This window comes from Rhinolophus sinicus, chromosome 15, assembly GCF_057876585.1.
Source record: "Rhinolophus sinicus isolate RSI-liver-muscle chromosome 15, RSI-T2T, whole genome shotgun sequence".
Classification (NCBI taxonomy): Eukaryota; Metazoa; Chordata; class Mammalia; order Chiroptera; family Rhinolophidae; genus Rhinolophus; species Rhinolophus sinicus.
The window spans coordinates 90533236-90549556 of NC_142515.1; the positions used below are offsets into that span (position 1 = coordinate 90533236).

The 16321-nt window shown below is 35.8% G+C and overlaps 1 protein-coding gene across 2 annotated transcripts in view; it reads left to right on the forward strand.

The window, feature by feature from the left end:
* PIWIL2 (piwi like RNA-mediated gene silencing 2) overlaps positions 1 to 16321 on the forward strand; it is a 68994-nt gene that overhangs the window by 40873 nt on the left and 11800 nt on the right. For both annotated transcript variants that reach the window (XM_019714439.3, XM_074338244.2), the window contains exon 19: positions 815 to 920. In XM_019714439.3, coding sequence (XP_019569998.3) covers positions 815 to 920 — 106 coding nt within the window. The remainder of the gene's footprint in view (positions 1 to 814; positions 921 to 16321) is intronic.

The following is a 16321-nucleotide window of genomic DNA, read 5'->3' on the forward strand; positions in this document are numbered from 1 at the left end:
GAACATTTCAGAACCTGAACAGTTTCCAGAATGGATTATGTTCAAAAACCGAGGTGCCACTGTATATATACTTTCAGATTCTCCTTTATGCATATATTAACACACACAGGTGCTTATCTGTGTAAATGCAAATGACATAATACTATGTATACTGTGCCTCAGCTTGATTTATGTACTTAAACTGTATGTTTTGGACATTTTCCCCATATCAATGCAAGTAAATCTCAACCAATTCTTTGTAACTGCTGAATGGAGTTTATTGTATTCCACAGCACTACCGTATTTATTTAACTTGTCCTCTAGTGGTGGCTATCTAGGTTGTTCAGTTTTTTCAATTGGAAGCAGTTTTGTAGCAAGTATTGACACTTATGCCTATATTTTTACATTCCATATGTGGCTTATATACAGAAGGTGCCCCAAAAAATGTATGCACATTTTAGGAAAGGAAAAAAACTATTAAAATTGTAACAATATATACCGATAACAAAAGCTGAATACAAGTCACGTTTTACTTCTGCAATTACAAGAGGTGCTCAAAGTGGTTACCATCAGCGTCCAGACACTTCTGATTACTCCTGCTTGAGCAACGTTGACTGAAGGGTTCACTTGTATACATTTTTTTGGCACCCCAGGTATATCTTTTCCCCACATCACCATGTATTTTTACATGTAATGTAAATGCATTTCCTACTTGTTGTTGGATTGTTGTATAGAAAAGCCTGACATTCACACTGTGGGCCTTCCTCTATGAGTGTGTGTTCATCTCTCTCTCTCTCTCTCTCTCCCCCCCACACCCCTCCTGCCTCCCCCTCAGCACCCTCACAAAATGGTATTCACGAGTGGTATTCCAGATGCCTCATCAGGAGATTGTGGATAGCCTGAAGCTGTGCCTAGTGGGCTCCTTAAAAAAGTTTTATGAGGTGAGGAGAACAGGAATTCTAAAGTTTTGGGGGTTTTGAAGGACTGTCTACCTGAGCATTTTAAGAGGAAGTTTGACTTAGTGGAGGGCTCCCACTTTGAAGGTGAGTCTCCTGAACAGACTGAAGAGTTAGTCATTGCTGAACAGGCAGCTCAATGGACTGCTTTCAGGCTGCTGCCTGTACTGAGTAGCTTAAAGAGGTAAAAGCTGTAATGCTTTAGTTTGGTTTGGTGGGTAATAATTATTCCCCAGGTTGTCAGCCTGATGCCTGTAGACCTAGTCTTTGTGCCCTTATCAGGGAAGCTGGGGGTAAGTTTCAGCAATTAAAGCAGTTTATGAATTTACTCAGCTTTATGGCTCTCATTAGGCGGTGCCTCTTTTCATTTTGATTCAAGACAAATGACTCCCTGTAAATTACCTCTAGAAATTAAAGGAATGCTAACCCATGGAGAATTGCTGTCATTAAGCTGATATTGGGTCTGGAACAATGAACAAGCAAAATACTGGTTTTTGCCTTGGCTAGTACATCAAAGGAAGCACTGATAAGTAGCTTTCATTTCTTAGGGTCAGAGTTAGCCCTTTGCATAGAGATTAACCAGCAAGAAATTGAACAATTTCATATGATTAAAGTCAGTCTCTAGAACTTGACCTTGTTTTTTTATTTGTTTATTACCGGTGTCCTTCAAATAGTTTGATACTATTAGAGATTATGTAGAAAAGTTGAATTTTTGTCTCTAGTAACATGTCCATAAGACATGTTCTACCAAGTTCTGCCACACCTTTTGCTTGTTGCTGTGATTGTTTTCCTTCAAGTTTCTATCTTTTAGGCCCATGCTTAAAAATTACTCCTGTGAAGCCTTTCCCATTGCCCTCGACTGCTCCAGCTCTTAGCTAGACTTACAGCTTTATGTTCCTCTCCCAAAGCCCTTTGTTTATATTTTGTGTAGTGACTAGCACATCCTGCCTTATGTTAGTGACTTGTCTCTCTATCTCTCCCTTGGGTTGTAAATTACTTGAGCACTGTTTGGTTATAGATGACTGTAACAAATTACTCTAAAACTAGTGACATGCAGTGAGCATTTGTGGTGTTCACCATCAGGCAGTTGGACAGGACACAGTGGGCTCCAGTTCCTCTCCATGTGATCTTTCCTCATGAGCTAATTTGGGCTTCCTCACAACATGGTGGCTGGGTTCAAAGCATGAGAGTTCCAAGACAGAGAGCCAGGTGCAGGTCCGGGCACCTTTTGTACCTTAGCCTGGAAAGTCACGTAGTGTCACTTCCACTGCATTCTATTTGTTGAGTAGTATCATTATGAATATGCTTAACATTTGGAGGAGCCAGTGAACCTGTTTTGCTAGGGGGTGAAAACACAACCCAACCCATCAGGTCCTTAGAAACTAGAACATACAGGTTTAAAAAATACTCATACAGTTACATAGTTACAGTTTCTTGCTTAGAGATTGTTATGGGTTGAATTGTGCCACTCACCCCCTCTTGGAAATATCCTTTCAGGTCTTTATTTAATTTTTAAATTGAGCTATTTGTCTCTGTGTTGAGTTGTTAAGAGGATTTTTTTTTGTTTTTTTTTTTTAAATGCATATTCTTGTCTGGTATATAATTTATAAATATTTTCTCCCATTCTGTAGGGTATCTTCACTTTCTTAGTAATGTCATTTGGTGCACAAAGTTTAAAAATTTTACAAGGATCAATTTATGTATTTTTTTGTTCCTTGTGCTTTTGGTGTCAAATTTAAGAATCTATTGCCAAGTCTGAAGTCATAAAAATTTACCCCTATGTTTTATTCTAACAGTTTTATAGATTTCGCTCTTATATTTAGGTCATTGATCAATTTTGAGTTACATTTTGTATACAGAGTGATGTAGGGGTCCAACTTTAATCTTTTGCATATGGTTATCCACTTGTCCCCACACCACTTGTTGGAGAGACTGTATTGTTTCTCCATGGAATGGTATTGACACCCTTGTTAAAAATCAGTTTTGAACATAGATGTTTGGGTTTGTTTCTGAACTCTTAAATTCTATTTCATTTGTCTACTTGTCCATCCTTGTATCAGTACAACACTGTTTAGATTACTGTTTCTTTTTAGTTAGTTTTGAAATTTGAAGTGTGAATCTTCTAGTTTTTTTTTTTTTTCCTTCTTTATATTAGGGCCCTTTAGAATTTGCCATCAATTAGAGGATAGGCATTTTCATTTCTGCAAAAAATGCCATTGGAATTTTGATAGGGATTGCATTGAATTTGTAGATCACTTTACAAGTACAGTGATACCTCGGTTTTCCGAGGTAATCTTCAAGTACAGGGTTACCTTGAAGAAGACCGTTCAAGTTCTGAAACGTTTGAAAACCGAGGCATGGTTTCCCCATAGAAAGTAATGCAAAATGGATTAATCCATTCCAGACCTTTAAAATCAACCCCTAAAACTGCAAATTTAGCATGAATTTTACTATCTAATGATATTATAGATCCATAAAATTTACGGTATTCATAAACTGAAATGTTCGTCAACGGAGACATTTGAAAACCAAAATACCACTATTGCCATCTTAATAATATTCAGTCTTGAAATATATGAGCACAGGATGTCTTTCCATTTATTGAAGTCTTTAATTTCTTTCAGCAGTTTTAGTTTTATAGTTTCCATGTAAAGTATTTTGCCTCCTTGGTTAGATTTATTTGTAAGTATTTTATTCTTCTGGATGCTATTGTAAATAGGAGTGTTTTCTTAATTTCATTTTTGGATTGTTCATTGCTAGTATATAGAAATATAACCAGTTTGTGTATAAACCTTTAACCCTGCAACTTTTCTGAATTTGTTTTATTAGCTTTAGTGTTGTTGTTTTTTAATTCTTTGGGATTTTCTATAAATAGAACCGTAGCATCTGCAAATAGAGATAGTTGTACTTCTTTATTACCAGTTTAGATGCCTTTATTTATTTTTCTTGCTACTTGCTCTGGCTGGAATTTCCAGTAAAATGTTGAATAATAGTGGTGAAAACAAGCATCATTGTCTTTTTCCTGATCTTAAGGAGATAGTTTTAAGTCCTTCACCATTGGGTATGATGTTAACTGTGGGTTTTCCATAAACTACCTTTATCATGTTAAGTGTTTCCTTCTATTCCTAATTTGCTCAGTGTTTTTATATTGAAAGTGTGTTGGATTTTATCATATGCTTTTTCTGCATGTTAATTTACAACAATCTCAGATTAATACCAAATTAATTTCAGTGGTATAAAACATTTTGTTCCTATTTAGTTTTATTCTTCCCTCTTTCTTTGTGTGTGTGTGTATTTATATGATATATGCACATGTATGTGTACACATGTATGTGTGCATGTGCATGGATATAGGTTTAGATACATATACACACATACATATACACATACATGCATACATACATATACATACGTTGTGTATCTGTGTGTGTATAAAATCTACATCAGTTTAATTGAAGAGTTAATAAAGCAAAAAAGAATAAGAAAGCCAGGATCCAAAATGACAGACACTAGGGACATAATACTAATTCTGAAAGAGGCAGAGAAAAGGTTGAAAAGCTTTGCAGCTCTTTGAAAGTCTTTAGAGATGAAAAACTGAAGGCCAGAATTACTGGTTGTTCTGAGTACATTCCGCACCCTTTGGTGTGAATCTAAAGGTAAGAAACTATGAGAAAAGAAGAACTATAGGTAGACCAATGCTAAACCATTATAGTCCCTGAATATGGATTTAGGTGAACTCTGTCTGACTGCTGGTTTCACTGCCCACTTGCCAGAAGCAAATATAAATCTTTTGAAGGAAGCTACCATCATCCTAGGCATCAGATTGTTTCTACAATGTCTAACAATCCGTAAATCATAACTAATAACACCAGGAGAGAAAATGAAGAACTGTAAATCAAGAAAAACAACAGATAATCGATCCTGATCCACATTGGATTCAGATGATTGAGTAATCAGACACATTTAAAAGTAGCTACATAAACAGCTATATACGATGTCAGAGGGGTAGTAGATTGGAGGAGGGCGTTATCACTTTGGTAGGGGTGTGAATGTTTAACTATTACATTGTTTTATACACCTGACAGTAAAAAAAAAAAAAAAAAAAAAAAAGGTGGTCTAATACAGTCTAAGAACCCAAATTTGCACTAAGCTTTGTCGGGAGATTAAATATATTTGTACCACACACACATATATATATATATGTAGACACACACCCACCTACACACTGTCTTTATATATGTGCTGTTATTTTTCAAATATACGCAAAACTACTATAATAAATAAAATACAGAAAATTGTTTAAAAATAGCTACATAATACGTTCAAAGAAATAAAAGATAACATTAAGAATTTTAGCAAAAAATTGGAAATTGTAAAAAAATTGGAATTTCTAGAACTGAAAATTGTGCTAACCAAAATTAAATACTTAATAGGTAGGTATATTAGCTTACTAGGGCTACCATAACAACACACCACAGACTGGGTGATTTAAACAATAAAAATGTATTTGTTCACAGTTATGGAGGATGAGAAATCTAATATAAAGGTGTCAGCAGGGTTGGATTCTCCTGAGGCCTCTCTCCTTGTCCTGTAGATACTGTTTTCTCTATGTGGTATATGGTCGTCTCTATATGGTATATGTGTGTGTGTGTATCCTAATGTCTTCTTATAAAGACACCAGTCATATTTGATTAGAGCCCATCCCAATTACCTCATTTGCAAACAACCTTTTTGCAGACCCCATCTCTAAATACAGTCACATTCAGAGGTACGAGGGGTTAGGACTTCACCATAAAAATTTGGTGGAAACATAAATCCATGCATATAAATGGTTAACAGTAGTTTAGACTAAATTGAGGAAGTAATAAGTCAGCTGAAAGATAGATACGAAGAAAGTCAAACTGAAGCACTGAAATACAAAAGGTTAGAAAATATAACAGGACAATAGACATGGGAGATACGGAGTTAAAATATAATAGATGCATAATAAGCATTCCATAAAGAGTTTAGAAAGGGTATAGAGTAGAAGAAATATCTGAAATGACAATGGTAAATAATGTTTCAAAAGTGATAGACGACATCAAGACACAAATGCAAAAAAATCCAACAAATCCCAAGCAGGATATATAAAAAGAAAAGTAAACATAGGAAGAACATTTGTAAAAAAATCCAACAAATCCCAAGCAGGATATATAAAAAGAAAAGTAACATAGGAAGAGCATTTAGGCACATTATAATAAATTTTTTCAAAATAAAGACAAATTACACACACACACACACACACACACACACACACACACACTTGATCAAAGGAAAATAATAGCTACAAAGTACTTGAAGACAGTAACTGCCAACATAGACTCTAATATCCACTAAAAATAACTTTTCTCCCTTTCTTCTGCACCCCCCCACCTCTGGTTCAAGCTCTTGTTTCTTAGTCTAGTTGTGTAGGACACAGCTCCCTCACCCATGCTGGTATTATGAGCCTTGCGCTCCCCCAGCTGAGGCAGTTGGTCGGCAATCGTCGGTTGGCTGCTCACAGCAGCTCATGGCAGCGCTCGCCGATTGCCGGCCGCTCACGCTGGCCACCGGCCACTCATGGCAGCACACAGTAGCCCACGGCAGCACACAGCAGCCCACGGCAGCACACAGCAACTCATGATGGCTGCTGGCCACTCACACTGGCCACCGGCCGCTCATGGCAGCACACAGTAGCCCACAGCAGCACACAGCAGCCTGTGGCAGCACACAGCAGCAGCCCACAGCAGCTCACCCAACCTCCGGCCGCTCACCTGGCAGCCCAGCCCAGGGAGAGTTGTTGTTCACAATCTTAGCTGTAGAGGGCGCAGCTCACTGACCCATGTGGGAATTGAACCTGCGACCTTGGTGTTAGGAGCACACCAGGTCAGCCTAAAAATAACTTGTAATACGCTAATATAAAGACATTCTATGATAAATGAAAAATTGAGAAACTCTCACCAGCAGACTTGTACTGAAGGAAATACTAAAGAGCATTCTTCACCTAGAAGGGAAATTATCCCAGAGAGAAGCTTAGAAATGGTTAACAGAGTAAACTGGAATAAAAGTGTCAAATGTGGTGGTAAATTTAAATTAATACATGCCATTTAAAATAATGTAATGTCTAGAGTGTATATATATTCATCTGTGTTTGTATAACTTTCAAATTAATGACAACACTAGCACATGTGTCAGGAGGAAGTAAATTAAATTCCAATGCTTTTAGTTCCTGGAATTGTTGAGGAAAAGGTGAAAGTACTAATTTTTATTACACTTTGACATACTAAAGATCTATGTTGTAATTTCTAAGATAGCCAGTAAAAGAAAAATAAAAGTATATAATTTTCAAGATGAGGAAGAGAAAATAGTAAAAATAATTTTAAATAACCACATAGAAATGCCTGGAGTTGTAAAATATAATAAATGAAAAGTCCAGTAGAGGGGCTTAACATTAGATTTGATTAGGCAGAAGAAATAACCGGTGAACTTGAAGACAGGTCAATTGAGATTATCCAGTATAAAGAAAACAAAGAAAAAAGAATGGAGAAAAATGAGCAGAAACTCAGAGATCTGTGGGACACCATCAGCCATACCAACATAAACATAATGTGATTCCCAGACGGGGAGTAAAGAGAGAGAATGGGGAAGAAAGAATACTTAAAGGGATAATAACCTAAAATCCTCAAAAATTTGATGAAAAACAGTAACCAGCTCATCCAAGAAACCCAATGGACACTAAGTAGGAAAACTTAAAAGATATCCACACCTAGACGTATCACAGTAAAATTGCTAAAAGACCAAGAGGACATCTTAAAAGCACCAAGAGAAAGCCATTCATTGTGTTCTGGGCATCTTCAATAAGAGTAAGAGGGTGGCTGGTTAGCTCAGTTAGTTAGAGCTCATTGCTACTAATACCAAGGTTGCCGGTTCGATCCCCACATGGGCCACGTTGAGGTGTGCCCTCCTTAAACAAAAATAAAAGCTGACCTCTTACTAGAACTCATAGAAGCCAGAAGGCACTGGGATGCCATATTCAAAATGATGAAATAAAAAGACATAAACAGCCACATTTTACATTGTTTCATTTCTGTGAAATGTTCAGAATAGGCAAATCCATTGAAACAGAAAAGAGATTGATTATTGGTTTGCAGAGAATGAGGATGTGGGCAAGAATAGGGAGTTACTACTATGGGTACAGGGTTCTTTTAGGGATGATGAAAATATTATAGAATTAGATCATGTTGATAGGTGCATAATTTTGTGACTATACTAAAAAACACTCAATTGCAGATTTTAAAGTGAATTTTATGGTAGGTGATTTATATTTCAATTTTTTAAAAAAGAGAAATTAAGATATTTTCAGATAAACAAAAATTGGGAGAATTTGTCATTAGCAGACCTAGCCTACAAGAAATATGAAAGAGAGTCCTTCATGCAGAAATGCAATGACACTAGATAGTAACTCTTGTCTACATGAATTAAATGCCACAGGAAAAGGGAATTATATAGATAAATATAAAAGAGCAAAAATTTGTTTCTGTGTGATTTCAGAAACAAATGCATAAAGCTGTAAATACAAATCTGAGTGTAAGTGCATACAATGTATAATGACGTAATCTGAATGACAGTAAAAGAGAGGGGAGGGAATAGAGCCAATAGGAGCAAAGTTTTTTAATATTACTGAAATTCATTTTGTATTCACTGAATGAGATTGTTGTAAATTGATATGTTAATTGTAATCCCCAAGGGAAACACTAAGAAAACAATTCATAACAAAGGAATTAAAATTATAACTAGGCAATGTCTATTTAATAGAAAATAAGGCAGGCATGGAGGAATAGAGGGACAAAAAAGATGTAAGGCATGTGGAAAACAAATAGTAAAATTGCAGGTGTAAATCTTACCCAATCTGTAATTACGTTAAGTGTAAATGGACTAAACATTCTGTTCAAAAGATAGAGATTAGTAGAAAGGATTAAAAAATATATAGATGTGCTTTCTACAAGAGACACATTTTAGTTTCAAAGACAGTAAATTGAAAGTAAAAGGATGGAACAAAATAGACTGGGAAAATAGTAAACAAAAGAGGGGTAGAGTGGCTGTACTAAGATCAGACAAAATAGACTTTCAGATAATCATTACTAAAGACAAGGAAGGACATTATATAATGGCAAAAGGGTTTATTCACAAGGAAGACATACTGGAGACATATATGAACCTAACAACACAGACCAAAAATTACATAAAACAAAAAATAACATACTGAAAGGTGAAATAGACAATTCAACAATAATAGTTGGAGACTTCAAAATTTCATGTTCAATAATGGATAGAACAAGTAGAAATAAGATCAACAAAGAAATAGAAGACTTGAACAACGCTATGATCCAACTAAACCTAACAGATATCTATAGAACACCCCAGCCAACAACAGGCTATATATTCTTCTTAAGTGTACATGGCACATTCTCAATGATAGACCATGTGTCAGGCTATAAAACGACTCAGCAAATTTAGAATAATTAAAGTCATACGAAATATGTTCTCAAACCACAATGGAATGAAACTAGAAATTAATAAGAGGAAAATTTAGGAAATTCACAAATATATGGAAATTAAACAACCAAGGGGAAACTAAATAACCAAGGGGTCAAAGAAGAAATCAAGAGGGAAATAAGAAACTATTTTGAAATAAAGACAAAGACACAACATACCACAACCTTTGGATGTCAGTAAAATAGAGCTTACAGGAAAATTTATAGCTGTTAACACCTATATTGTTTTTTTAAAAAAGATCCTAAAGCAACCAAACTTCCACCTTGAGAAGCTAGAAAAAGAAGAGCAAACTAAACTCAAAGCAAGGAGAAGAAGCGAAATAATAGAGCATAAATAAATGAAATGGAGAATTGAAAAATAGAGAAAAACCAGTGAAACCAGAAGTTGCTGACTTGAAAAGATTAACAAAATTGATAAAACTTTTAGCTGGATTACCATGAAACAGAAAAATTCGATTACTAAAATAAGGACTGAAAAAGGAGACATCACTACTCATACTACAGAAATAAAAAAAGCATTGTAAGAAAATACTATGAACAACTACATGTCAAGAAATTAGATTACCTAAATGAAATGGACAAACTCCAAGAAAGACACAAACTACTGAAACTTATACCAAACATTTAAGGGAGAATTAACACCAATCTTTCACAAACTCTTCCCAAAAATAGGAAAGGAGGGAACACTTACCAATTCGTACTCTGAGACCAATACTACCCTGATACTAAAGCTAAATAAAAATATCACCGGAAAGTTGCAGAAGGCATCCATACTGGAAATGAAGAAGTAAAATTTGTTTCTAGATGACATTATATATAGTAAACCCTAAAAAATACACACACGCGCCCACGCGCGCACGTGCGCTAATAAGCAAGTTCAGCAAGATTGAGGATACAAGATTAATATACAGTAATCAGTTGTATTTCTGTATACTAGCAATGATCCAAAAATGAAATTAAAACAATTTCATTTACAAGAGCATTAAAAAAAGAGTAAAATATGTAGGAAAACTTTAACGAAAGAAGTCCAAGACATTACTGAAAACTTCAAACTATTGTTGAAAGAAATTGAAGAAGATCTAAATGAAAGATATCCCATGTTCATGGATTAGAAGACAATATGGTTAAGATGGCAGTACTCCCCAAAATTAATCTACAGATTCAGTAAAATCCATTATCGAAAGTCTAACATTCTTTTTTTTTTACAGGTATGGACAAGTTGATTTTTAAATATGTATGGAAATACAAAAAGGTCCAAAATAGGCAAAAACAATTTTGAAAAAGAACAAAGTTAAAGGACTCACACTTTCTGAATTCAAAACTTACTACAAAGCCAGATTAGCAAGACAGCCCAATACTGACATAGAGGTAGACTTAGAGATCAGTGGCGTAGAATTGAGAGTCCAAAAATAAACCTGTGTGCCTGTGGTAAACTGTTTTTCTACAAGGGTGACATTCAGGAGTCAAAAGAATAGTCTTTTCAAGAAACGGTGCAGGAACTACTGTATATTCACGTGCAAAAGAATAAATTTGGATCTTTGCTTCCCACAACATAAATTAACTCCAAATGAATGAAAGACCTAAATAAATGTAGGAACTAAAACTAAAATTCTAGATGATAAGATGTTGTAAATATTTGTAACCACGTTTAAGACAACAGTTTATTAGATATAAATGACACCGAAAGCAAAAGCAAGTAAAACAAATAAATTGGACTTCATCAAAATTAAAATGTTTTGTGCTTCAAAGGACACTATCAAGAAAGTGAAAAGACAGCCGATGGAATGGAACAAATCATTCATCTAATATATCTGGTCTAATTTCTAGAATATAAAAAGAGCTCTTTAACAACTCAACAAAGAGATAACCCATTTTTAATATGGGCAAACATTTGAATAGACATTTCTCCAAAGAGCTTATACAAATTGAGAAGAAAAGCACATTAAAAGAGCTTAATATCATTAGATATTAGGGAAATGGAAAAATCACGAGATACCTGCCACTTAACACCAAAACAAATAAAGACATTACACTAAAGAAGGCTATAGACCAATATTTCTCATGAACATAGATGCAAAAATTCTTCCAAAAAAATGCAAAGAAAATTTAATAATGCATATAAAAAATTATACACTATGACTGTACTGAGGTGAACACTTGCCCTCCAAATTTATGTCCACCTGTAAATGCAATCGAGTTAAGATGAGGTGAGTGGATTAGGGTGGGCCCTAATCCAGTGACTGATGTTCTTATAAGAAGAGGGAAATTTAGTCAGTCATAGGGTGAAGGCCATGTGAAGAAGCAGAGACACTGACACACGGGAGAAAGTTATGTGAAAGTGCAAGCATTGATTGGAGTGATGCATCTACAAGCCAAGAAACACCAAGGATTGTCAGCAACCACCGGAAGCTAGAAGAGGCAAGGAAGGAAGTTATTTTGTGGATATTTACAAACTGTAAAGTTTAAATGCATAGGCAAAAATCACACTACTGAAGAAGAACAAACTCGGGGGACTGGCGTTACTCAATTTAAAGTTTCTATAAAGCTACAGTAATCCAGATGGGGTGGTATTGGCAAAAGAATAGACATGTCAATGCAACAGATTAGAGATTCCAGAAATAGATGTATACAAAACTGAGTTTAGTGATTGATAAAGGAGCATAGGCACTTTAGTGGAAAAAAGATAGTCTCTTCAACAAATGGTATTGGGATAAGTGGACATAATACATGCAAAAAAAAAAAAAAGAATCTATACAGAGATTTTTCAAAAAATTGAAAATGTATTGCAAACTTTAAATGCAAAACTATAAAACTTGTAGAAGATAGCATAGGAGAAAATCTAGGTGATCTTGGGTTTGTTGATGACTTTTTAGATACAAAAAAGCATGATCTGTGAAAGAATTGGTAAGCTGGATTTAATTAAACAGTTCTGCTCTGTGAAAGACACTAAGAATGAAAAGAAATTACAGAGTGGGAGAAAATATTTACAAAACATAACTGATAAAGGACTGTCATCCAAAATATACAAAGAACTCTTAAAACTTAAGAAAACGAGCAATCTGATTAAAAGGTGGAGTAAAGACTTGAACAGACATCTCCCTAAAGAAAATATACAGATCACAAATAAGCATATGAAAAGGTACCAAATATAACATTAGGGCGTTTCAAATTAAAACAATAATGAGATAACCACTACATACCTGTTACAATGGCCAAAATCCAAAACACTGACAACACCAAATGTTGGTGAGGATGTGGAACAGCAGGAACTCACACTCATTGCTTGTGGGAATGCAAAATAGTACAGCCACTTTGGAAACAGTTTCGCAGTTTCTTACAAAACTAAACATACTCTTACCATAAGATCCAGCAGTTGCACTCCTTAATATTTACCCAAAGGAGTTAAAAACATGTCCATACAAAAACATGCACAAAGATGTATATAGTGGCTTTATCCATAGCTGCCAAAACCTGGGGACAACCAAGACGTCCTTCAGTAGGTGAAGGGAAAAATCAACTGGTACATCCAGACAATAGAGAATTTTATTCAGTGCTAAAAAGCAATGAGCTATCAAGTCATGAAAAGACATGGAGGAACCTTAAATGCAAGTTAATAAGTAGAAGAAGCCAATCTGAAACAGCTATATACTATGATTCCAACTATATGACATTATGGAAAAGGCAAAACTATACACAGTGGAAACATCAGTGGTTGCCAGGGTTTGGGGAGGGTGAGGAAGAGAAGGATAAATACTCATAGATGGAGCACAGGATTTTTAAGGCTGTAAATCTATTGTGTATGATACTGTAATGGTAGATACCTGTCATTATGCATTTGTCAAAGCTCATAGAATGCACAACACAAAGAGTGAACCCTAATATAAACTATGGACTTGAGTTAATAATGTGTCCGTATTTGTTCAACTTGAATAATGTAACACCAATGTATTATGGTAACAATAGGGGAAACTGTATGTGTGTAGGTTGGTGGGAACTCTGTACTGTCTCAAGTTTTTTGTAAGCTTAAAACTGATCTAAAACATAAAGTCTCTAATTTAAAACCATACACACAATAAGATACCACTTCACACACACTAAGATGGCTAAAATTAAAAAGATAATAGAGGTGGCCGGATGGCTCAGTTGGTTAGAGAGTGTTTTCTTAACAACAAGGTTGCCGGTTCAACTCCCACATGGGATGGTGGACTGCGCACCCTGCAACTAAGATTGAAAACGGTGACTGGATTTGGAGCAGAGTTGTGCCCTCCACAACTAGATTGAAGGATAATGACTTGGAGCTGATGGGTCCTGGGAAAAACACCAATAAAGTCCTGGAAATACACACTGTTCCCCTTCCCTAATAAAAAAAATCTTTTCTTTTTTTTTTAAAAAAGGACATAATGAAAGTGTTATCAAGGATGTGGAGAAATTGGAACCCTTATACATTGCTGATGGATTGGAAAACGGTGGGGTTACTTTGGAAAACAGTCTGGCAGTTCCTCAGGATGTTAAACATGGAATTAACATCTGACTCATCCATTCTACTCCTAGGTCTACACCCAAAAGAATTGAAAACGTGTCCGCACAAAAACTTTTGTACAGATGTTCATACCAGTATTATTTAGAATTGCCCAAAATAGAAAAATCCAAATATTGGTGCACTGATAACTGGACAAACAAAATGTGGTATAGCCTGCAGTGGAATATTATTTGACAACACAAAGGAATGCATGATACAATATGGATGAACTGTGAAAATATTAAGTGAAATTATTTAGTCACAAAAGACCACATGTGATTGTTTGTCCAGAATAGCCAATCCAAAGAAGGAGAAAATAACATTAATATGTTCTAGGAGTTTGAGGTGGAGGCAATAGGAAGTGACTGTTAATGGGTATGAGATTGCCTTTTGGGGTGATGTGTGCTAAAATTAGATGGTAGTGATAGTTGCAAAATTCTATAAATGGAGAAAACCTTTGAATTTTAAGCCCCAACATGGTAACTTTAATGGTTTAGCAAATTATATCCCCCCCCCCAAAAAAAATAAAAGCATCCCTGAGCCCCTCCTAGTCTTTTAGGTACCTTTGTGGAATCAGCAAAATCTAAAAATGCTGCCGGGGAAAAAGAGATTCAAAAGCCTGGCTTCCGAGTATTTTCCTGGGCCCCCTATTCCCCTGATGCCGCCCAAATCTAAAGCTTTCAGCTAGATGCTTTTATATTTTGCTGGCTTTTCCAGTCGTCCTCAGTTGCAGGGTTTCTCAGACTTCCTGGTCCACCACCTGAAACCTTGTAGGCAGCTGAAGCTTATCTAATCTATGGTTTTTTAAAATACCTGTGTTTAGATTTATATCAAGTCCAGCAGTTCTCATAATTTTTGGTCTAAGGAACACTTTGCATTGTTTAATATTATTTGAGTTTTTGTTTATATGGTATATATCAATAATATATCAGAAGTTAAAATTTTAATGGTTTTTAAATGTACTTACAAGTAACAATAAGACAGGAAATAAGTGTTGGTGAAGATGTTGAGAAAAGGGAACCCTTGTGCACTTGTTGGTGGAAGCATAAATTGATGCAGCCACTATGGAAAACAGTATGAAGTTTCCTCAAGAAATAAAAAATAGAACTCCCAAGTGATTGAGCACTTCCACTTCTGGGTATTTATCCAAAGAAAATGAAAATACTAACTTGAAAAGATACATGTAACTCCCTGTCCATTGCAGCATTATTTACAGTAACCAAGATATGGAAATGACCTATGTGTCCATTGATGGATAAATGAATAAAGAAAATGTGGTAGGTGTGTGTGTGTATATACCAGGGGTGCCAAAAAAAAAATGTATACACATGACTTGTATTCATCTTTTATTATCAGTATATATTGATATATATTGAGTATTACCAGTTTAATACAGTTTTTTCCTTTCTTAAAATACGTATACACCCTCTGTGTATACTGTGTTTCCCTGAAAATAAGACCTAGCTGGACAATCAGCTCTAATGTGTCTTTTGGAGCAAACATTAATATAAGACCTGGTCTTATTTTACTATAATATAACCCAGTCTTATATTAATGTTTGCTCCAAAAGACACATTAGAGCTGATTATCCGGCTACGTCTTATTTTCAGGGAAACACGCTATATGTATATGCATATGCACACACACACACACACACACACACACACACACACACACACAGGAATGTTAACTCAGGCATAAAAAAGAATGAGATCTTGCCATTTGCAATAACATGGATGGACCTTGAGGGCATTATATAAGTGAAATTAGTCAGACAAAAACATACTGTGTGATCTTACTTATATATGTGGAATCTAAAAAATGAAAATCTGGGCCAGCCCGGTGGCTCAGGTGGTTATAGCGCTCCTGATTCTGAAGGCTGCCGGTTTGATTCCCACATGGGCCAGTGGGCTCTCAACTACAAGGTTGCTGGTTCAACTCCTCCAGTCCCACAAGGGATGGTAGGCAGTGCCCCCTGCAACTAAAATTGAACACAGCACCTTGAGCTGAGGTGCCTCCCGAATGGCACAGTTGGTTGGAGCGTGAGCTCTCAACCACAAGGTTGCCAGTTCGACTCCCGCAAGGGATGGTGGCCTGTGCCCTCTGCAACTAGAAAATGGCAACTGGACCTGGAGCTGAGCTGCGCCCTCCACAACTAAGACTGAAAGGACAACTTGAAGCTGAACGGCACCCTCCACAACTAAGACTGAAAGGACAACAACTTGACTTGGAAAAAAGGCCTGGAAGTACACACTGTTCCCCAATAAAGTCCTGTTCCCCTTCCCCAATAAAAT